At 33.2% G+C, this 23,050-nt stretch overlaps 4 protein-coding genes across 5 annotated transcripts; all 4 read right to left on the bottom strand.

Annotated features, from left to right (window-relative positions):
* Nucleotides 1-5,674: 5,674 nt before the first annotated feature.
* Nucleotides 5,675-6,040, bottom strand: LOC103489125 (glycine-rich cell wall structural protein). The gene has a single exon (XM_008448140.2). The coding sequence runs from the start codon at nt 6,038-6,040 to the stop codon at nt 5,675-5,677; it is 366 nt and encodes a 121-aa protein (XP_008446362.1).
* Nucleotides 6,041-7,597: 1,557 nt separating this feature from the next.
* On the bottom strand, nt 7,598-12,035 carry LOC103485195 (L-ascorbate oxidase homolog). Of its 2 annotated transcripts, XM_051080062.1 has the most exons (9): nt 11,857-12,035; nt 11,266-11,600; nt 10,998-11,107; nt 9,575-9,845; nt 9,352-9,454; nt 8,894-9,239; nt 8,228-8,593; nt 8,056-8,134; nt 7,598-7,966 (listed from the first exon to the last, which is right to left on the bottom strand). In XM_051080062.1, the coding sequence occupies exons 2-9, from the start codon at nt 11,404-11,406 to the stop codon at nt 7,754-7,756; spliced, it is 1,629 nt and encodes a 542-aa protein (XP_050936019.1). In that variant the 5' UTR covers nt 11,407-11,600; nt 11,857-12,035; the 3' UTR covers nt 7,598-7,753. The 2 variants fall into 2 exon arrangements, with proteins under 2 accessions (XP_050936019.1, XP_008440923.2); XM_008442701.3 differs by having other exon boundaries at nt 11,266-12,035.
* A 606-nt stretch (nt 12,036-12,641) lies between these two features.
* Nucleotides 12,642-15,598, bottom strand: LOC103485200 (uncharacterized). Its single transcript, XM_008442714.3, has 4 exons — nt 14,979-15,598; nt 14,739-14,884; nt 14,539-14,646; nt 12,642-13,450 (listed from the first exon to the last, which is right to left on the bottom strand). Exons 1-4 carry the CDS (start codon nt 15,580-15,582, stop codon nt 12,866-12,868), a joined length of 1,443 nt encoding a protein of 480 aa, XP_008440936.2. The 5' UTR covers nt 15,583-15,598; the 3' UTR covers nt 12,642-12,865.
* A 1,188-nt stretch (nt 15,599-16,786) lies between these two features.
* Nucleotides 16,787-20,093, bottom strand: LOC103485208 (glucan endo-1,3-beta-glucosidase 1). Its single transcript, XM_008442734.3, has 4 exons — nt 19,729-20,093; nt 18,339-19,643; nt 17,409-17,436; nt 16,787-17,173 (listed from the first exon to the last, which is right to left on the bottom strand). Exons 1-4 carry the CDS (start codon nt 19,790-19,792, stop codon nt 16,999-17,001), a joined length of 1,572 nt encoding a protein of 523 aa, XP_008440956.2. The 5' UTR covers nt 19,793-20,093; the 3' UTR covers nt 16,787-16,998.
* Between the last annotated feature and the right edge of the window lie 2,957 nt (nt 20,094-23,050).

The following is a 23,050-nucleotide window of genomic DNA, read 5'->3' as shown; positions in this document are numbered from 1 at the left end:
AAAAAGAAGTAAAAAAAAAAAAAAAACTTAACCTATGATAAATTATAATTGAACAACTAAAATATAAAATACAAATACTTGAATTATATAGTCTAAAATATGCACCCAAAATATTTTTCTATTTTTCTTGAATATTTGATTCTTGTACTTTCCCATTTTAGAATAAAGCCAAGCAGTGTCGACAATAATTTTTGAAACCACTATTTTATATATTTTCTTTCTTCTCTTTCAAATAATTACAAAATTTATAAAATTATAGATTACAATCTTTTTGTTTAAGAGAACTTAATTAAAAAAAAGACACACTTTATATCAAGAACAAACTTTAATTTTTATGTTAAAGAAACAAAAATATAAATAAATGAAAGAGATCTAGAAACAAATATACGAACACAAGGCCTCCACTATTATTTTTTAGTACAACAAATTTAGAAGAGTATCTATATATATCATACTAAATTGAATTAGTTTTATGTTAAGCAAGATCTACAACTATAATACCACACATATTAAATTACTATTAACTTTAAAGATTTAAACTTTTTATATATAAATAAGTTCAACCAATGATACTACGATGGTGCTAAGAGGGCTTGAGTCCCGCTAATAATATTAATATTAGTAACTAATCGAGTGATAAAAAACTATAATTCTAGACCCCAAAATTTTTGGATAATAAAACATATTCTTAACCTTTTTATAATTCAAGGTTTGGAAGAAACTACACAAAACAACTATCTAAGTTGGGTAAGATATTTAAACATATATATAAGTTGTTGACATGACAAGTGTGATTTGGCTAAATGATTTTAAATTTTAACCAAGTAATTAAATGAGCACATGATTAAGTAATATTTAAATTTGTAAGAGATATATGCATGGTGGAGTAGGTGACAGCATCTTCTTGACAAATCAGTGGAGCAAAAAAGAAAGATTAAAAGGAAATTGTCACCCATAATCCAAGCTTCAAACTCTAATACAATTAGAACCCCCCATGTGATTTATTTTATAATAAACTTTTTATAATAAAGTCCAGCCTGTCATTGATCTACTTTATTGTTACAATGTGCAAAATTTAATATTTCCTAGGGCCACGTGAAACAACGAATTGGCCATACTTAGTAACATATGGAGGAGGTCAAGAATTTTGTTTGACGTGTTCTTATTATTTCTCTATTTTGATCTTTTTTTATATATATTTTAATGGAAAATAAGTAAGAATAGTTAGGGTCGATAATGTGCATATTTTTTTAGTCAAGCTCATTATAATCAAAATAGTCTTGAACCAATTTGGTGTTTTCCCTAATATGTTTGTTTGATGCTTGAGTTTGTATAGTTTGAAGTGTCGAAATGAATGCTCTAGATTATTTGTCTCTCAATTAGTATAGCGGATATATGTTCTCATTTTTGTATTAATTCTCTCAAACAATTCTTAATATCCATGCACATAGAGGTTTAACACAACATCGACAAAATAGCAATCGGGATATGTCAAGGAAGGGAAGAGAGAAAAGATCAGCATCGAGGTGCGAGAGAAAAACAAAGAAGATGAGAGAGGGCAAACTAATCAAACTAAGTTATTCTTGATATTTAAAGCTTGATAAATAAATGGTTAATATATATACATACATACATATGAGAGTTATGTTCATTTGATAATTTATAAACTTTTAAATTATAAAAGCATTTAAATTAACAATCAAAACTTTTACCCTTCTAAGTAAGTGAATTATATTTCATATATGTTGGCATAGTTAGCCATACATTTACTCTATTACATTGTTTTTCTCTTTTATGATATAATGAGAATTTCACTCCATTTCTCTCATGTCTGATATCAGAATACCAAAACCACACAATTATTTAACATTAGCTAATTATAATTATAAAGAAGATAAATTATCACAAGAAGATTTGAAAATCTATTATTGTTGCAGCTTGGGTGTGTAAATATATAGAAGAAAAAAGAATTAAAAGGAGAAACACCAAAAGAAAAAATGAATGGTCCATCTTGTGTTTGCCCTACCTTTCTGAGATCACCATGAATTAGCCAATTATCAAGAAAGGTCAATCATCAATGAAAAGACTTTGAAACATATATAAAACTTTTTTCATCAATTTTTGGTTGCATTATATTGCTTGAACTTGAAAGTGTATTAGAGTGTAGTGCTCTCCAACACATTTAGCTACAATTTAATCTATTAAATGTTTATATTATTATTTCATGACTTTTCTTCTTCCTTTATTTTTTTTTTATTACAAAGAAAAAAAACTAAAAAAAATTCCCTTTAACAACCCCTTTCATTTTAAAATTTTAGTTTGGTTTTTTTAAAATAAATAAATAAATAAATTATTTACGCTCCATAAAACAAAACAATTAAAAAAGAAATTTTATTATAGTGTAAATATTTTGTCAAATGTTTTATCTTTTAATCAAGTTTTTTTAGTTTTTTATTTTTAAAAGTTATGCTTATAAATATCGTTTCCATTCCTAGTTTCAAGTTAATTCTTTTACAAGAATATTTTTTTTTTATAGCATTAGATTAATTTTAAAAATTCTTATACTTCTTTTAAGACGAGAGAAAAACAACTACAGTTACGAAAATTATAAGTTATATTGGTCTAGAAGTTTAAGTTGAGTAAAGATCAATTTAATCATATTATAATCTAATACTCATCCTTACTTATGGACTTGAAATATTGACTAAACAAGTGGAAATGAATATTTGTTTGGGAGAAATAATATTGTAACGACTTGAACGTAGGACCTCCTTAAATAAGCTGCACTGATATCATCTTAAATTACTGATTAACTCAAAATTATTTAAACTCGTGGACGAAGGTATAAATTATATATCATTTTAACATATAATAGAAAACCAAAATTGTTATGAAATAGATGTAAAGAACTTTGCTTTGACTTTGATTTGGGATAGATTCAAAACAAGGTTAACCAGCTTCCACTGCTTTTCATGAATGGAGCATGAACTACTCCCACTAAAGGCAAAAGATTATCTTCTAGATATGCCTTTTCTTAATTATTATATTATATCATCTACACACACATATACATATCCTTATTTTCAAAAACCAACGAAATATATTGGTGTTGGATGAGACTCAAAAGGCATTGCAATTTGTTTGAATATACATCATTATATTGTAATTATTGGGTACCAAAAAGAAAAGGAAAAAAAAATCAATATGAATTAAGTTTCTTTCGACTTTTAGATATGAATTTCTATGATAGATAGAATATTTAAATATAGCAAAATATAGACTTTATTTGTCAAAACTAATAAAAATCTATGAAATTGATAGAATCCAAAAATAGATATTTTTATCCATTTTCTTTGTAATAATTTTCCAATAATATATCGTCTTATAGTCTAAAAGTTTGATATCTATCTTCATCTAGTTGACTTAAAAGTTAATACAAAGAGTCTTCCTAATAATCTCCGGAGAATTCTTTCATTCTTCAAAAAAGAAAATTAAGATTTATGTTCATATTATTCTAAGGTGTACGTATAACTAATTTGACGAATACTTTATATATTTTCTCATTTGCATTATTTATTTAATAATATGGTAAGAACAATAATGTAATTAGGTGTTGACAATATTATTTCTGTAGCTAATTTATAGAAAAAGCTAGTACTAATTAATCTATTATTATTTCTTCCATCTGGTCGTCGACACAATATTTCTCATTTGTATTATTTATTTATTAATTATATGGAATGTTGAAATGTTAAGATTGAGCCAATTCAGTCAACATTACCAAATAATAATCCCTACCAACTCCTATTATATTACCAATTATATATATTTTAGTTATGACATTTGTGTGTGTTTAATAATCCTATATACTTTTAATGTTACCTTTGGTTATGTATAAATCTTTCAAATCTTAATTATGTATCTAATAGAACTTTAGCAAATTTAAAATTATACTTTCAATTTCATGTACAGAGAATAGTTAAATTGCTTTTTTCTTTTAAAGAAAATTTTAAAATTAAATTTGTTATTTTTAATCATTTTCAAAACTAAGATACAAGTCTAAAAGTGTAGATCAAATTGCTAAATGTTCAATTAAGCGAGACGAAATTATTACGTTAAGTTAATTTCTAAACTCTCATGTCAAACGAGTTTCTAAATTTTTTTAAAGTATGTCAAACAAATTAATTTTTAAACTATTAAATTCATGTCTATAAAACTTCTTTGAATGAAGTAATAGATGGAAGATTATTCTAAAAATTTAGAGAGCTCTATTAGCTAAAAGAAAAAATGAATTATATACATCAAATTGATTTGATAATCCTTTTTATATTTGTGATTGAGAGCCTATATTTTTGTGCCCTTTAAATAATTTAAGAGGATAATGGACGGAAGATTATTCTAAAAACTTTGAGAGCTCTATTAGCTAAAAGCCTATAAAAAACCCAATTCTATATATCAAATTGATTTGATAATCCTTTTCATATGTTTACGTGCATTTTAATTCCTTATCTCACGTTATTAGTTTTTATATTTTAATATTAATTTTAAGGTGTCATATAACAATATATATTAGATAATATTTTATTTTAAATAAAGTACGTAGTATAGTAGTTGTACCCCACTTCATAACTATCAAGTCATGAAAATCTAATAATTAACTAAAATAAAATTTTAACTTATTTTCTAGTTGTCGTTTATTATCTAACAAATATTTAGAAAATAATACAACAAAAGTCGGTGATCTAAACTTTACTCTCTTAACAATATTCGATGAAAGAGGTATTATTTTTTTTTATATAATTTTTAAATTCACATTTACATTATTTATGTATATATTTATTTTATTTTATTTCATAATTAAAGGCTACAATATAATTTTTTTTCGTTCATTGTTAGAATATACGGATCATATCAATTCACCGATAAGTTCAAATTCTTCTTAATCTTTTTAGCTTTAATACTTTTCAATCTATGTAATTGTCTTACAGCTTATATTGAGAAAATTTATTCGATTAAGTTAGATAATAAACTTATCATTGATTGATTTCAAAACATGAAAACTCGTAAAGAACAATTGTAATATGTATTAAACTAATTAATCTTTGAAGTTCTTAATATTTTTTAAACATTGTTTAGTGTGTTTATTATATAGTGTCCGCATATAAAATTTCTTGATCTGCCACTAAATAGGTTAATAATGAGGTTTTCCAAGAATAGTAAAAAAGCAAATTATTTACCATTCATAGAGAATTACTAAGAGACAAAATTTTGTTTAAATATTTTGTCAATTTTACTATTTTCGTGTATTTTTGTATTGCATACAAAATTATATATGTTTAGAAATTGATCGGATGCTTCCAATAATGAATAGCACAAATTTAAATATATGATGCTAAAACTTACGATTTATCCTTTTATTTAATAGCCAATAAACCGTAATATGTGTATAGTAAAATGGGTTATTGTTCATTGGTATACTTCATAGTAAAAACCATATTCATTAAACTTTATAACATGAAATCACATAAATGTAAAGACACACAACAAAACAAACATCTTCTAACATACAATTAATAACATTATAATTAACCAAATCTATATATAGTAATTATTTAACAAAGCCCTCAAATATATAGTAAAGTAACGTCTGATTGAAACAAACGCAATTTTGAACTCAAGGCAGTCCACCTCCAAATCCACCACCACCTCCTCCGCCAGCTCCGCCACCTAAAATGCCGCCACCACCACCACCGCCAAACCCCCCGCCCCCGCCACTCCCTAGACCTCCAATGCCAGATCCGAAACCCCCTCCACCTCCACTGCCGAAGCCCGAACCACCACCTAACCCACCACCCCCGCCACCACCAAACCCTCCGCCTCCACCGAGCCCGCCTCCGTATCCAGGAAAGAACTGGAAAGGCAATGTCTTTTCACTCTCAATCTCTCCCCCATTTGTAATTACAAGTCTTCTGGGCTCTGAGGCACAAATTAGTGCACATAGAACCACCAGCCAGAGATATTTGAAAGCCAAAGAACCCATAATTTTTTTTTTTTTTAAAAAAAGAATAATTTGTTTTGATGGGTATTAAGAGTTTTGAATGTTGCAATTTATAGAAGTTCATGAAGTGAAAAAAAAGGGTAAAATTAAATGACATCAAGATATCATAAGTTACCCGTGGCTGGGCAGTTTACTGATTCGGATCTCCCAATATGCCTTTTAGTTGAGACTTCCCATGCATTCCTTGTTGGATGAACTTTAAAGAAAAGAAAAGGGATGAGTAAATAATTCTTGAGGAATATGTTTGCACTTTGTTTTTATGTTATTCCATTAACTTTCCAATTACATCATTAGAATTATTCCTCCACACACCAATTAATTCGATTGAAACAAATATTCAGAAATTAGATGAAGCTTTTCTTGGTTGCATTTATGCTTTTTTGGTGAAGCATATGAAAACTTCAAATTGAGTTGTTGGGAAGTTAACTTTTTTTTTTTTTTTCTCTCATTTAGTAGATGAATGGAATTTATTGGTTGTGGGTGATGATGATCTCACCACCTTCAACAGTAATATTTTGTGTTCCATTTTGAAGATAATCTTGAGTCTTAAGATGATTTATTATTAGAATTTTCCGTAGGAACACTAACAACTTTCATATATTTATTTTTTCATATCAATTTGGATAAAGAAATCCCTCCTTTCTGAGTGTATATTTGCCTTTTTCATTATACATATTGGCCCCGAGAGTCTAGAGAAATAGGAGGTATAGGATTAGATGCCAACCAAGGCTAATGGGATCAACATCTGACCAATAGCCATCCATGTATATCCTTCGAAGATCGATCCAGATACCAAATAGATAGTTCAAAACCCATGAGAGAGTTTATATACAAGAGTCCATGAGAGAGCTTAAAGGTAGCTAACTAGTGGTATCATGAAGTCCCATGGAGTATTACATGCATGTACCATGGAGGGCCCTAGTAGTAGTATTATAGTTCTAGTAGTGCTTAGTAATTAATATCATATAGGTTCTAGTAGTGCTTAGTGATATCATGAAAATTGTAGGACGTCGTATCCAATAGTACTAATGAAATCTCATATAATAATACTATGGATGTCTTAACAATAGCTAGCAGTACCATAGAACTTTTAATAGTGTCTAGTAGTACCACTAAACCTCTACTCTAAGTCGGGTGGTAGTTGCTTAAGTTCATAACAAATGATTTATGAATTAATGTGTGGAAAGTTACGTGAATAAGCAATTGCCTGTACTTCAAGTAATGTAGGATAAAAAAAAAACTCATCCTAAGATTTCAAACTATTATATATATATATATACACACACACAGACACACATGTATGTATATAATTCATTTCTCTAACATCCTTCCAAATCTTGTGGTTCAAAACAGAGTAAATTTCCTTCATATAGAATGACAACTTTTTTTAACACACCAAAATTCTCTCTTATGTATTTACTATGTATGTTTATTCCATTTCATTTAATCGCTGCATCTTCCTAACAAACTTCAGATCCATTTTCATCTCTTTTGTTTAACTCAAAGTTTGAGTATTAGGCAAATCATGCAAGTACTAAATAGAGCAAAACGCAAGCGGGGATAAATTTGACTCAAGAGCTCAAGTTGAGCTTTTTGAAGTTATATTCAAAAGGAATGCTAATCTAACATCCGCAGAATCAATCATCGTCTAGAATCATGTCACCACTCGTGACAAAAATTGTAACATTTTGAAACTTAAAGTGGCCTCGTGTGACGTCCACTGGCCCTGCCGCAAAGAAGAGCGTTTCGGGGGATCGGCAACTCATCCCTAAAAGAGGTTGATGAGGTATAAACCCTGAGATAGAACTGCTGTCCCAAGTACTGCCTTGCCCAACTCTCAGATCTCACATTCCACATTCCTACATTATCAAGTGCCATATAGATTGCTGTCCATGCCTTTGGATATACCTGAAGTTCATAACAAAATAAACTATCACAAGGTCCTGTTTTGAGACACATATATAGACAGATCTCTAGCATTTCTAAGTGGGAATTACCTGAGTTGTGCAACGAGCAACCGTGTCTCTGAGATTGTATCGACCTCGGCTGGCAGGAGTCCATTGGCCTCCATCCATCCTGTAATCAAATCCAGCTTCCATGTTAATGAGACTGAAACACTGAACCTTTGATTCATTGAAAAACATATAAATGAGGCGAAAGAAGCCCTACCCAACAACGAAGAAAGAGTAGCCACTGATGTGCCAAGACTGCACGGTGTTTTCCCAATTTTGAAACACGATCTCGATGTATTCTCGAAAATTAGAACCCATGACAGAGGTCTGGAGGTAGGCATTTCCCCAAGTGGGATTGGTGGGAATGCTGTTGAGATTGAAAACTCCAGGGATCTTGAAGTAGTCAGCCAATTTCAGTGGAGTGTCTGCTTGAACAAATGAGACACCGTTGACAGCAAACCTCTGCTTACCATTAATAACCGGAGCTGAGTTTGCTAGTACGATTGTACGGCTCGTCTTGATTAGTCCGTAATGGTAGGAGCCTTGTGGATTGGGTCTAGGTCCACTTGCAGTCAAATTCCATCTAATTGCAGAAGAGATCGAAACCATATTTTAACAAGCAATCACACAAAATCTTTGCAAACAGGATTAACTTCAAAGTAACTGTTGCTTTCTCAAGTAATCCGGATATGTTTATAGACTACTTCCACGTTTTACAAGTTTTTCCTCTTCATTTCGACATGAAAGATGAGATATTTCTTTCTGATCTTGAAGTTTTCCAAAATTATATTACCGGATGAAGGTAACTTAAATCGTCAATAATATTTCAAACAATACTAGACTAACAACCAATTGAAATGCTAATAAGGAGTTGACGAAATACCGGATCGATCTAGCCTGCTGGAGAGACCAAGCGATCTCAGTGGTTGGGCCACCTGGAACTGGACCAGAAACTTTCTGCCATGAATTGCTGTAGTGAAGTACGGCTGTCGTCGTGAGGATCGGAGAAGTGAATCGAGACGAAACAACGACATAGTAATCCTTAGGAGGCTGATTAGCAGTGACCAAGACAGAGTAGGATTGCCCCAAATGGATGTCAAGAGAGGAATACGTGTTTTGGAGGGTGTGAGATCCTTCTACCTCCACCAGTTTCATCGAATGGCCCTGAATTCTGAAGTTGATGGAAGCTGAAATGCCCACATTTGAAATTCTGAACCTATACGTCTTCCCTGAAAAACAAATATTAAGCTGAACAAATTTACTCTGTAACTAATAAAAGTTCTCATTGTGTACACATCAGTGGAATTATGGACAAAGTTAGCAGCAAATACTGTGGTTCACCTGGATCAACATTGAATGTATATCCATTCCACCCTCGGCCGTTGATTAAAAGCCCGTCTGGAGATGGAAGGTTTTTACCGCTATCCAGGACTCGTCTCAAAATCTAAGAAAGAATGAGAAACCATCTATAATAGAATTTTACAGTGTAAGACAAATGGTAACACCATTGCCTCAGAGAATGAAAACAAGAAAAAGAAAGGAAATCAGGACAAAATATGCTTACATAATGATTGGTCTTGTACCAGTCACCAGCTAGCACTGTGAAGTCACCTGCAGGAGAAGGAAAAGGAACTGGAATTCCGGGGCGGCTCCAAATTCTAATGCCTCCAAATGCTCCAGCTGCTTTGTGAAAAGCTGTTGATGGGAAGTAGAAGTAACTGCCAATTTGGTCCTTTGCCTGTAGAGTATAAGTGAAGTTCCTCATTGGAGGGATAGCACAAGTAGTCCCATAAACTCCATCTTGCCATGAGTTCCTTCTCTGCTGTAATCCATTCCTGTAAAATTAAATCGACAAGAAATGGTTATACTTCAATCTAGTTCAAGGTTAGAATCTCATCCTAATACAATGTCAACGTTGAATCTTATGCCGAAACATCTCAAATCACAATCAGATTCAATAGGTTAAATTGTTAAAAGGATTTTAGAGCACTTGATGGTGTTTAAATTTCACAACTACTTTTTTGTTTTTTGTTTCTTTTTACTAAAAACATATTACAATCGCTTTTTCGAACTTACTTTTTGCTATTCTGTTCTTAAGTTGAAAAGGCCATAAAGGTACAAAAAATGGAATAAATGTAGCGACTTCTTCACCTTACAAAGGACCCATCAGATTTAATGCAGTTCAGATAAAAAAAATCTGTAAACTATGCAGGCCAAGATTCAAAGATGATAACTTTGCCTTATTTTAGCCATTTAATGTGGTTAAATATGGGGCAACTTTTTACTTTTATGATGATAAACAAATAAGGGATGTAAGGATGTAGCATGTGAACACTGAGGTCTACCCTAAGATGCTTGCTAGTAGAAAAGAATATTTTAATAACACAGAAAATTAATATAAAGAATCAATAAGATCCAAGAGGAGCATACAAATTAGTTATGGCATAGACCATTACTACCAACAGGTCAGATTGCCATTGACTAATTCACGCATCGTTTAAGGCAACTTTAATGACACCCATTTAAAAGAAACAACAACCAAACAAAAATGAGAGACAGGCAAAATTGATTAAATAGGATGTTTGCTTTACAAGATTCAGACCCTCCCCCCACCCAAAAAAAAAAACAAAAAAGAAAAGAAAAAGCATTTCAAAAACTCAAGACTTTACTGCCTTCATAACTTAGATCTAGAAAATGAGAAGAAACTTTCCCAAGTCTTCATTTTCTCTCCAATTTCTAATTATTGGCACATTCTCCAATGTTACTGAATGCAACAATTCGACCTTTGTCACTCTAAGGCAAGAGCAAATGCACATCATTAGCTGGGTAACAGACAAGAAATTAATGTTGTTTGGCCTTGATTTCAGACAAACCAAGTATCCCAGGTCGAGAACTCCTATTATTTGCTTTCAAACTTACATGCAATTTCCACGAACCAACCAGATCATTATGCTAATAGAAAGTATAAATATAATTAGTAGTGTTACCAAGAAATAAGAAATGGCTCCTTGAGATAGTTGTACACATTGATAATCAAGTTATCGTTAGTAACAGCATCAATCTGAGGACCTGGGAACTGCCCATTAATCAAGATTCCCTGCCAAATGTTCATTACAACAACCAATAAGTTCCAAACTCATCATTTTCAAGATACCATATTAAAAAAAACAACAATGGTTTTTGAGAAAAGAAGATAAAAATGCTAACTTTTAGCTCTAAAAAGGAAGCACATAGAAGTGAAAAGAATCAAAGCACCTGTTGCCTAACTCCAAGTGGATAGATATTGCCATAAGTGACTTTCCATGTGAAAAATCTATATGGGTTATCAGCATTAGCCTCATTAACTACAAAAAGAACCAAGATTATGAGAGAACAGAGTACTCTGTATTCCCTCATTGCAATATGAAGCTTGAAATCAGCTGGAATGAACAATGTGACAGATCTAGAAGAAGAAGAAGAAGAAGAAGAAGGGGTTGAGTTGAGAAAAGAAAGGAACCAAAAGGGTTGCTTTCTCTTTCTCTATAATTTTTTGTTCTGACTTATGAGGTGCTTCGCCTTATGTATAAGCTGAAGTCCGTCTTGGATGTTACCTAGAAGGCATTGTGAGTTGTCAGTTTTATAGTTCAGAGCCGTAGGTGATGGAGTGAAATGCGGAGGAAGGTGGTTCTAATCATCCACCGTCAATCTCAGCTTGTAAGATGGAAATGAATGGTTGTGATTGCGTTGAAAAATGAAAGTCTATGATGAAGACCGACTGAATTTACGAAGGTTGCCCTTTTCACGTGCTGGTTGGATAATTAAATGTAAGATTCCTCTAAGCAGTGTACATTCCAAAGTAAAACTCACCGTCAACGGGACTTCAACACCGCCGCCGACGCTTCACCTTCAGATATTGAAATGCTCCGACGGTCGTTCTTTCAAGTACAGAGGTACATATGGTTAGTGTAATGTAAAATCTACATTTCCAATGACAGCGTTAATCTCTCCAATGATAGGGGAAGGATTTGGAGAGATTCTTGTCAGAAAGAGAGGAAAATATGTAAAAAAAGCTTGCCCCTTTTAGTTAAAAACCCAAATGAACAACTTGGTCATCTTTGAAAAGAAAATGAGCAAATTTAGTTAGGCATATTTGGTTTAGTTGTCTTTTCTAAAAAATAAAATTGTACATCAGAAGATTTAAAGTAGTTATTAGAGGTTTTACGTCCATATTTATAGTTTTAGTACACTCGTATATAAATTAAGTTATACAAATTTTTATGTAAACGGAGCTATGCAAAGTTAAATGTTTAGTTACTTGCATTAACTATGTCTTTTTTGTAACTATTTAGTAATTAAACTTAACAATTTAATCTTTTTTGGTGTACTTTATAATTCAAATGATTAAAGTTCTAAGGATTAGATAGTTAAAGGGACAAAAATGAGGTTTTTAACTTATTAAGAATACAAAATCACATGCAATTGGAGTAAGGACCCATGTGATTGTGTCGGGTCAAAAGTTCACTCGTTCGTTAGACAAGTTCCCATCTTTTAAAATGGGAAAACTGCTTCCATTCTCTTGTAATTCCCTTATCTTGCTGCCTTCCAATTATAATAGTTTTTGTACCAAATTATTGAGCACGAATATGCTGATATGGAACATGGAAAAACCAGATCAAGATCTAGAATGTCATTTTAGATATCCTGATGCTGTACCATTACAAAATCTTAAACCAACCCATTGTTTGGAATCGGATTTAAGCTAGATACAAAATCGCAAGCCAAAGCATGCATTTTGAAGCACTGTAAACGAACTTAAAAAAAACGATTAAAGCAGGCTTCACTTCAACCATACAAAACTAAGAACAAAATCCTCACATCACAGGCTGCTAATTGTCAATAACAGGCCATAATGATCACTGGGCAAAACAGGGAGCTCAAGTGTCTTCATTTCTTTTCCCACTTTCTTCTCCTTGGTGTATGTTAAACCAGGTATTGAATCAGTTCCAATCATTTCAATGGAATTCACCTTGAAATCTTGTAATTTACAAATAAATCGATCCAAACGCTTTTGCAATGTACGGTTCCCAGATAACATCTTGTTCGATTTGGTATCATATGTCCAACCATTTTCGCCTGGCCTTAATTCTTCCCAAGCATCAATCCAGCCATCAGGAAAAGGAAACTGACCATCTAACTTATCATCCCAGTTCATGTCACCACCGAAAATGACATTAGGAGTTTCCTTGAGAAAGTCTACGGCTTGTTTGGCTTGAACGACACGCTCTTTGCTGTACATTTGATTCCACTTTGGAGGTGCAGGGCAAGGACTCTCCAGATGGCTTGTAGCAACTGTAAGTGAAATGCCATTTTGAACTTCAAGATTACCAATACAGAGTTCTCTCCCCATTATAGAATTGGGAAATGGTTGACAACTGAAGGATTTCACAGGCAGTTTGCTCAACTGCACATTAAAAGCATAAATCATATTATCAGCTTAAGATGCAAAATTATGAAAACAAAGCATAATACTAGAGTAATAACAGGTTTACCACTACCCACCTTCTACCTCTCTGCTGAATAAAGAACTAATACGAGAATAACATTAGGATTGCTGGGCTCGATAATGGCTTGCTGGTCTCAGGGTTGTTTGGTTTGGAAATCCATGAGCAGTACAATAAGGAAAAGTATAAGGTAGAGTGAAAAAGTTCCCTTTTTATCTTTTGCATCCTGGGCTCCATCTACCATGGAGAATCCATTATTTTGGACCCATTCATCGACCTTTTTTTTTCTTTTGTTAAATTAATCTTTCTTCCCTCTCCAATAGAAAAAAAAAAATCTTGGACCTCTTACCATTGTAGTAATTATAATTGGTTATCTGGGAGTGGTGAGTGCATGTCGATTTTTTTTTTTTTTTATTAAAATGTTGAGTTAAATTGTAAGTCCCACGTGTTGTGTGTAAGAGTGGGTCCAATTCAGTGATACAGACAAGTTTGGTAAAGGGGATGTATATTATAAAGCAGTCGCCCATGTGTTGCCTCTGTTCTGGCCTAGAGTTTACTCTTGGAAAAAAGTGGTTTAACTTTCAAATTTCTCAAAAAGCTTGACGGTTGTATTCTTGTTGTTTCGTGAACATTAATCTAATAGATCAGCTGAGAACTGTTTAGTGGTCAGGTCATGAGTCAAACCATAAACATATCAGACTTTAGAAGGAAGATAAAGAAAATAAACTCAAATAAACATGTCTCACTACATTATTTGGCAGATCATCACTAAAAAATGGTAAATATCCCAAACTTCTTCAACAAATGCCAATATGCTCCAAATATTGATAAGACACTTTCTCAACGATAAGAGAAATATCAATGTACAGATATCGTTGCATTGCATTGATCTGAGGCATAAAGAAACATTTTGACATTACGTCGTCAACCATATCCAAATACCCATTACAGAAACTCCACTTCCCAAAACCAACCCACAAGCCAGAATATGCTATAGTTATGTAGGAAATAAAAACAGATAAAGCAAAGGAGGCAACAAAAAGCTCACCAGCATACAAAAGTATCCCCTCGAATGAGAATCCTTAATGACCGAACAACGATAAACTTTCCACCAGTTAGTAATTTGGAAGATGTCATATATAGCTGGGGTAACTTCCTGCAGCACAATATAGATATGAAATAATGTAACACAAAACTGAATTCTATAGAAACTCAGATTATCAGGTTATAAAACTACGAATGCAAAACCTGAAAACAAATAACATCTGGTGAATGCCGTTGGATAAGTTGTCCAAGAGCTCTCATTCTATTACGCAACTCCAAATCTTCTCGAAACCAGACATTGTAAGTCATAATCTTAACCGGTTTCAGGTTTGCCCTAGAACTAGAACCCCCTGTAACCCATCACCCATTAACGCAACTTCAAACCCATATTTTACTTGACAAATCAATAACATAAGCATATAAATTGGAAAGAATAAAACAAACCCATTTCCGCAACAGCGTTCATCGATGCCTTAGTGCCTTGAAATGCGCTCAATTCTGCGAAATCGCCATGACTCTCCAAAGGAACAGGATCGTCCATTTTTCTTTTCTTGCAGGGCTGCAAGGGAAAGAACACAGACCCGACGGAAGAATCGGCATTCGCATCTTCACTGACATCAATCAAATCCTTGAAACTCGAAAGCGACAGGGCCGGAGCCCTAGTGCCACAGAGTTCGCACTCGGAGTTCGTAAACGAGTTGAGAAAAGTGCAGGCCTTGCAGGACCATTTAGGGGTTGTGGAAGAAGAAGAAGAGGAAGATGGGGGTGGAGAAGAAGGCGATAGACAGATTTTGCAGGCTGCCTTTTGAGAGGATGGGTTTAGGAAGGTGCATTTTTTGCAAGACCAACTAGACATTGACAGAGAGAAACTGAGAAATGTTGGACGATTTTCAACAGTGCGATGATGAAGAAAGAAGCCGATTGAGTTTAGAGATCGTAAAGAAGAAGAAGAAGAAGATGACGACTCTATTGTTGGAAACATTGAGGATTCGCTCGACTTTTGCCACTTCGGAGGCTTCGAGCTCCCCACTCCGTCGTCGAACGACATGTCGTTTCATACGAGAGGGAAAAATCAACGTTGAAATTAATTTTAATAACTCAAATCCATCTTTTAGTCAACACAACACAAGATGGAGCTAAACAAAATTAGTAAATCTATCAAAAAAAAGTTGACTTTGTGTGTTTTTCGATTTGAACTATGGATTGCTATTTAGTCAAGAGAGTGAGATGTGCATAAAAATGGATTCTTTATTTACTCAAACATTAACAATTAGGCTATAAAGCTATCCTATGTAATAAACACCTTTTTAAACTATTTTTACATAACTTTTTTATCTTTTAAACAAAAGAATAAATTTTGGTTAAAGTATTATTTTTACTCTAAATTAATTTAATTCCATTTTAGTTGCTACCACTCATGAAAGGTTGAATTTTTGTTATGTATTTGCAATAGATTCTACAATGATTTCTATGCTAAGTTTATTATTAAGTTAAAAATGGTTTTAGATCTTAAACTTGGATGAAAAATAATGATATAGTCCCCCAGCTTTATTGTTTCATGAGATAAAGGTCTATTTACGTAATAATTCTAATTTAAGCTTAACATTATTATTGTAACAGATATAAAATAATTACAAATTTTAAAATACAAAAACTAAATTATTACAATTTAAAGTTATAGGAAATAAATCATTAGAGACCAAACTCACTAAATTGTTTCTTATATAAAAGTTTAGGGACTAAAAGTGATATTTTTAACAATTTTTGTAAAAAGAAAATAGTCTCAATTAACATTTTCTTTAAAAAAAATTATTAGAACTAATTTATCATCTACATTGTGTTATTCTTTTTTGGCTTTTAATGTCGTATTTATTTTTAGAATATATCCTCAACTTTCATAGGTATATAAGTTTAGAGTTTAAATTGATACATGAATTTGGATTGATACAATTATTAATTTAAAATTTAAACTAATACGGCCTAGGTTTAAGTTGATATAATTATTAATTGAAAATCTAAATCGAATACAACCCTTATAGTTCATAATAAATTGATATTTTCCCTAAAAGTAACAAAGCACAATAACCAGACCAAAATATTATTTTAACATTCAAATCTTTTTCTCAACCTTTCCATGTGCAAACTTAGCTCTTCGTACTCTTTTATATGCATCTTTGAACTTTAGGCCATAATTCAACAAAAACCACTTTAGTAACTTTAGCAATTACAATAAAGAAGGGAAAGAAAGTAGCTTAACAAGAAGAACAAAAATCTTCCCAATTGAATGAACAAAATTCTTGAATCTACTAAAAAGGAAAGAAAAAGAGGCCTTTCCCAGAATCTTCCAATTGAATTTCAACTCTACCTTAATAAAAATATTACATTTCAAATATAAAAATATATAAATACATAATATATAAACCCTTTTTTTCATTATTATTATTATTTTTCTACATCAGCGTCCTCACCATGGAGCCATCAAAGGAATAAGAACAGAAAGAATGAGAAAACTGCAAGTAAAAAGGTATGGACTCTTTTCCCCATTAATCCATAATTTCAATCTTTGAGCTGCCCCTCCACTCGCTTCAGGAATTTGTGTTGAGTTCACTGTCTCTTTTGTATTATTTTTCATTTTCTTACTGCAACAAACAAACACAAACACATAATACTTTGATGAAACATACTACCAAAACAAGAAACAAACTTCTTTGAGTCTCTCCTTTAGTTACTATTTGGTTTTTTTGTTTTTGAAAAGAAAATTATTGTAAAAATTTGAAAGAAAATAGACAATTTTCAAAAACCAAATGGTTAGTGAAAAGATGTTTTTCAAAAGTCATAAAAGACAGAGGTTTGGCCTACAGCTACTATTATTACCTTCCAGGAAATATACAGCTCCCATGACCTGCAAAAACAAACACATTTCCCACAAGTTAGTGAAGCAGTCACAAAACACAGGGCACACCATAAAATAATAGTACCAAAAACTGACTTATGAGGAGGAGCCCATGTTGCCCCAAAAATCTATGGCAATTACCTACATATCTAGGCCTGGATTGGGAATCTTTCATAATGATGCTGGGGGCAACAACAGATATGTAATTTAAAAATACACCCCCACACCCTCCCCCACAAGCAAAAGATGAACAAATAAACAAAAAGAGAGAAAAGGAATGCGTCATAAAAGTGAATTATTCCTCACATTTCTAGAATGTAGTATAATGTCTATACACTTTATATCTATCTTGCTTTTTACTTGTATCTTCAAGATCTTCTCCCTTTCTGGAGAGGAAATTACATAATTGTGTTGTATGACTTCAATACCAAACGTCACACCTCACCTCGACCAGATAACCAGGGAAAACTTAGGTCGAGATGTGACAACAGTAAAGTTTTGTGCTAATGATTTACCTGTTGAAGTGTCACACCCCATCTTAGATTACCTCATTGAACTTATGGCCATATCAAATGTCAAACTCCACAAGCCTAGATTACATAGCAAGACTTAAAACAAGCTATGACGACGATAGAGTATCACACCCCATCTCATATTACCTTATTAAACTTAGGGAGAGCTGCAATGACAACAGGGCAAGGCGGAGTAGGGTAACCAGGGAAACTACTGTCATCGCCGCTCAACCGTAGGTAACTTGGGGCATGTGTGAGACACATTTGGAAAAAACAATATTCTCAATTACTATTTCACAAAAGGCACGCACATCCTAGAGTAAACTAAGTGAAACAATGGAGACCCAAAAACCAATCTTCATTGAAAATTATGATAAAGAGATTAAAAGAAAAACTCACTTGGGTCAGTGGTGGTGATCATAGCCAGACCCTTGAAATCACAAGATCCAGAAGTTTTCCCTTCTTTCTGATAATAGCTATCAAATGCATAAGAAGCGTGGTTCTTCACATTGTTAGGCTGATAACAAACTTCACCAGGTTGAATCTCTGTACAATTAGCTTTTCCAGGTCCACAAGCCCAATCTAAAGCCGTTTGCAATGTCTTCACATCGAACTCATCTATTGCAATACAAAAAGTTTGATTCGTCGTATCATTAGCCAAAAACGTCCCACTTCCCGATACATGAAGCAAATAAACCGGCGTGGAGTTTCCATAAAACAGCCCCCAATTCGCCTCCGACACCGGCGGCGACCGTAAATCCTCATTGAACAGTTCATAGATATACACACTCGAAGTAACTTCAGGGTGAAATGGGGTTCCACTTCTGTCGATAATATGTTTGATTAGATTCGAATTGAAATTGTCGGCGTTGTTGATTGTGGCGTATGGCTCTTTCGAATCGCCCTTTGAAGGCCACCCAGTTTCAGTAACGAGAACTATAACGTCTGTGATATTGAGATTCTTCATCGAGAAATAAGCAGAGTCAATCATGGCGTCGAGAACATTGGTGTAGTGAAGCAGAGTATTGGGATCAACCATTTCTTTAGACGGAACCAAGGGTTTGAAGAGCGCATTATCAAGTGGAACAACCCCTTTGTTTTGCATAAAAACATAATAAGGGTAAAAATTCATCATCAAAGGCGACCCAGTTCTTGAAAGGAACTGAAGCAGAGGAAGTATGAACTGAACCAAGCTCTGGTTGAAGAAAGCCTGCGATGGCGGAAATGGGTCGAGAATAATCGAAGCTGCGTGTGGAGTCGAAATGGTGATTTGGGTATGAAGATTTGCAGCAACAAGGGCATTGTAAAGGGATTCAATAGCAGGAAGTAACAAAGGAGAAGCAGAAGGGATAGTGGTTAAAACCTCATCGCCGACGGAAATGCCGGAAATTAGTGTCTGAGGGTAGTACGCCACCACATTCCGGGCAATCCATGCGGCGGCGGTGGTATTCGAATACCCAATTGCAAGAAGTTGGTTGTTGGGTACACTGATTACAACTCTAATTTTCGAACCCTTTAGGGCTTTGAGAATATCAGGGTTCGTATCGTAAAGGCGAATGTGAGTGATTTTCTGAAAATGCAAGAAGGAAACTAAATCTGAAGGCGATAAAAGATTCGAAACGTCACTCCCAATATTAACCCCAACGAATGGCTGTTTATCGTCTTTCTCCACCTTCACCCCATTAATCAATGGCGAAAATTTACCTGCAAAAACCCCAAAAGAGAAAGAAAGATAAGAACAAAAAAGAGAAACTTGTACAACTTGTTATAAGATTTCCAATGTACTTACCTTCTGAAACAGTGAGAAACACAAAAAGAAAGAGAAAAAACAAAGAAAACTTAGAATCTGCCATTGAAATGAGGTTGAAGATGAAGCTCGAACTCAGCTACTACGTCATTCTGGACCTCTGTTTCAGCTACAAATCCTTGCATCATCTAATCTTTATCAATTCTTTCTCCTGTACTTATTATGTCGGTTTCCTCTTCTGGGTCTGAGCAGTTGACCAAAAATAATCAACAAATTGCAAACCCAAAGAGAAGACGCCATCGAATTGAATTGAAAGCTTGATTCTTTATTAAATGGGGGGGCTTAGTCTTATTACAGAAATTACAATGAAACGTTTTAATTTACTAAAACACCCTCGTGGGCCAATACCTTTTTTGGTGGACTTAATGCTTAAGTTTTTGAGTGTTCTTGTTGATTCCTTTCCTGTATTGCACGTTGGTTTGGAAAAAAAAAGGGGTTAAAGGAGGGGGAAAAAGGGGGGAGTTCTTTTGGAAATTTGAAGTTTGTGTTGAGGGTAGTGTTGTAAATTGAAAAGGGGGATTTGAAAAAGTGTCCGTTCTAGACATTGTTTAGATTGTTTTGTTGAGGAAAAACAGGGTGTCCCTTACACAAACAAAGAGACGTTACAATTACACTTCCCAACTGCTGCTGCTGCTTCTGCTGCCTATGCCTGTGGTGTGTTTTGTTTTTATTTATGGCGCCTCATTTTCTAACATGTCTTTTACCAATCAAACACCAAATTCACTCTCTTTAATTTACTCCAAAATTTATTACTTCTCAAAATTAAATACATCGGAATTTTGTCCGATTCGTTTTTCGTAAATATTGTAATAAAGAAAATACAGAAAAATATATTGATCTGTAAAATTTCTTCATACATCCTCCGCATATTATTTGTCATCATTCTTAGGTCTACGGTTTGTTTATGAGTATAAATTTGTCGTGTGAATAACGGGAGTTATATAGTACTATTGTAGCAAAAAAATTCAAAAGAATTATTTCATTTCTAATTTGACACGTCATCAAATGATGTATTCACAATTCTTAAATACTAATATTGTGGCAAACGATGAATGGAGGCTTAGAAGCGCGTTTTCATACAACCCAACACTGTAGTACTATAATTTGTTCTTTTCTTTTGTTTCATCTTGGATTTTAGGTAGTTCTTAGTTAGTTTGTTAGCTTCAAAATGTTACAATTTTATAGTTGAATTTTGAGTTTAACTTCTGTTTATTTCATAAATTTCTACTCTTAAGCTTTAAGCTTTGTTACGTGTGATTTAGTCCATAGGGTTTCATCGTTGATACATTTACTTTCAATTTTCCTTAGTGCTTCAATCACTTGTAATTTGTTCGGTCTTCGATGTTATTAATTTTGTTAATTAATTAAATTATTTAAAAATAATCATAATTAATTTAAATCTATTAATTAAACATTAGTAACAAAAAGTGTTTAAGGACCAAAACCTCTAAGGATAAAAAAATAACACTTTAGAAAATGAAAAAATTTCTAGTAATACCGTATATTAATTATTTGACACATCATTAAATATTTAACCACATCTAATTCTTAAAAACTCTTTAGGTGATATGTATTAGACAGAGATACTAAAAATTTCCTCCTAAATAGCAGAAGAAAAGGAAGGCTATGGCAAAAAACAATCGGAATTTTTTACACTAAAAAGGACAGACAAAAACACCAAACTATGTACCTTCTACACAGCAGAGAGAGTCACGAGCACTTGAAATAGAATCACGTGACTCTATCATCTTACACCATAGGAGAGGACATAGTATCAAATAGGTAATTAATTAACAATATTCAGAGGCTGGGTTCGTGAATTCTTGGAATTTGAGGATGAAGTTTTGTGAACATAAATGGCAGAAGAAAGGCATTGGATCCCTTTTGCTAAAAAGAGAGCATCCACAAGTATTAAACTCAATTATTTATTTTGAATTGACAGTGCAGCAGAGATCAGCAGGGCATTGTGTTTGGTGGTTGTCAATATGTCATTCATCATCAACCAAAAAAGCAAGGCTTGGTTGATATTAATTAGTATAAGGTCAAACAATTAGGCAATTACTTCAAGAACAATAAGGTTTTGAGTGAATATTTTGGTTCACCCACCACCTACATGTGTGCTTGTGTAACACAGACTCTCACAGTCGTGTTACTTGTGGTTCTTGGTGGCTCTTTTAGGTGGAATTGGTTGGAACATAGTTTGTGTAAAATCAAGGGATTTTCTAGTGATGATCCTTACTTAGTTTGGAAAAAATGAGATTTGATCCGCTTTTTTGAAACAAGTGTTTCGAACTTTTTTTTTTGTTACTGTGCCCTTTTCTAGATTTTTTTTTTGTCTTCTGATTTTTCTAGTTCACTTTTTTATTTTAGTCATGAATTCATTAACAATCCTCTCTCCGATCCTTAAACAATTTAAGTTAGAGGTATCTAAGCTAACTCCTCCTCTTAGAGCTACCACAATCTCATCATGACCTACTTTTGAGGCTTTTGAAGCTCTATTAGGTTTTGTTTTTGATACCATCCTTAAAGTCCTAAATAGATAGTATCTCACTCATATGTCCAAGATCATCATTTTTTATACCAAGATCATCCCTTTATCTAATCGATTAGGATTCTGGTCGCATTAACCCTTACTTTCTAGCTATTGTTCAAGTTCTAGCTCTTTTTTACCTCCTATTTAAGCTCTTGGGGGTATTATGTGTCTTGGAACATTTTATTACAATACCGTTCATTGCTTGAGAGTAAGACAAAGGAATAATTTATTTTAAAAAAATTGATAACTAAAAATCAATAGAGCTCGTGATTACTAATACACTTAAATAACAAAAATTAAATAACAAAACAAAAATCAATGGGGGTAAGCCTTACATATCAAGGCTCAATTAAGCTTAAGTTTTTGTTGGCAAACAAGTATTTAGACCAATATAATTTCACATGGTCTAGAATTTGAAGAAGGGAGACCGAAAGGTTTACATTAATGTACGATACGATGGGATCTATGATTGGGGAAAGTGCTGTTCTTTTACAGTACTTTTCCACCAATAATTTTGATTGAGAAATCCCCCATAGAGGGCTCTACTTTGCAATCATTCAACGGGGGAGGAGGGTACATAAGAACATGGCAGATTCTCCTCACGTCGTGGCAATGTTTGTCACACCAAAGTTACGAAACTGTGTGTGGGACGGATATCTTTCATTCAATCATATGGGATCAAATCTTCGGTTAGAAGTATCAATCACTTTTAATACAGTGGGTCGCACACCAATTGCCAATTTGAATCTAAATTCCACAAGTAGAAACGTT

This window comes from Cucumis melo, chromosome 12 (genome assembly GCF_025177605.1).
Source record: "Cucumis melo cultivar AY chromosome 12, USDA_Cmelo_AY_1.0, whole genome shotgun sequence".
Classification (NCBI taxonomy): Eukaryota; Viridiplantae; Streptophyta; class Magnoliopsida; order Cucurbitales; family Cucurbitaceae; genus Cucumis; species Cucumis melo.
Note: the sequence above shows the minus strand (reverse complement) of the source record. Positions and strands in the feature narration are given on the sequence as shown.

Coding starts and splice junctions, on each gene's coding strand:
- LOC103489125 (XM_008448140.2), bottom strand. CDS start 6,040: ATGGGTTCTTTGGCTTTCAAATATCTCTGGCTGGTGGTTCTATGTGCA.
- LOC103485208 (XM_008442734.3), bottom strand. CDS start 19,792: ATGGCAGATTCTAAGTTTTCTTTGTTTTTTCTCTTTCTTTTTGTGTTT. Junction 17,437..18,338: donor GATCACCACCACTGACCCAA/GTGAGTTTTTCT, acceptor TTGTTTTTGCAG/GTCATGGGAGCTGTATATTT. Junction 17,174..17,408: donor AGCTGTATATTTCCTGGAAG/GTAATAATAGTA, acceptor TGTTTGTTGCAG/TAAGAAAATGAAAAATAATA.
- LOC103485195 (XM_008442701.3), bottom strand. CDS start 11,406: ATGAGGGAATACAGAGTACTCTGTTCTCTCATAATCTTGGTTCTTTTT. Junction 11,108..11,265: donor CACTTGGAGTTAGGCAACAG/GTGCTTTGATTC, acceptor AACATTTGGCAG/GGAATCTTGATTAATGGGCA. Junction 9,846..10,997: donor GAGCCATTTCTTATTTCTTG/GTAACACTACTA, acceptor TTAATTTTACAG/GAATGGATTACAGCAGAGAA.
- LOC103485200 (XM_008442714.3), bottom strand. CDS start 15,582: ATGTCGTTCGACGACGGAGTGGGGAGCTCGAAGCCTCCGAAGTGGCAA. Junction 14,885..14,978: donor GAACGCTGTTGCGGAAATGG/GTTTGTTTTATT, acceptor GATGGGTTACAG/GGGGTTCTAGTTCTAGGGCA. Junction 14,647..14,738: donor CAGATGTTATTTGTTTTCAG/GTTTTGCATTCG, acceptor ATTGTGCTGCAG/GAAGTTACCCCAGCTATATA.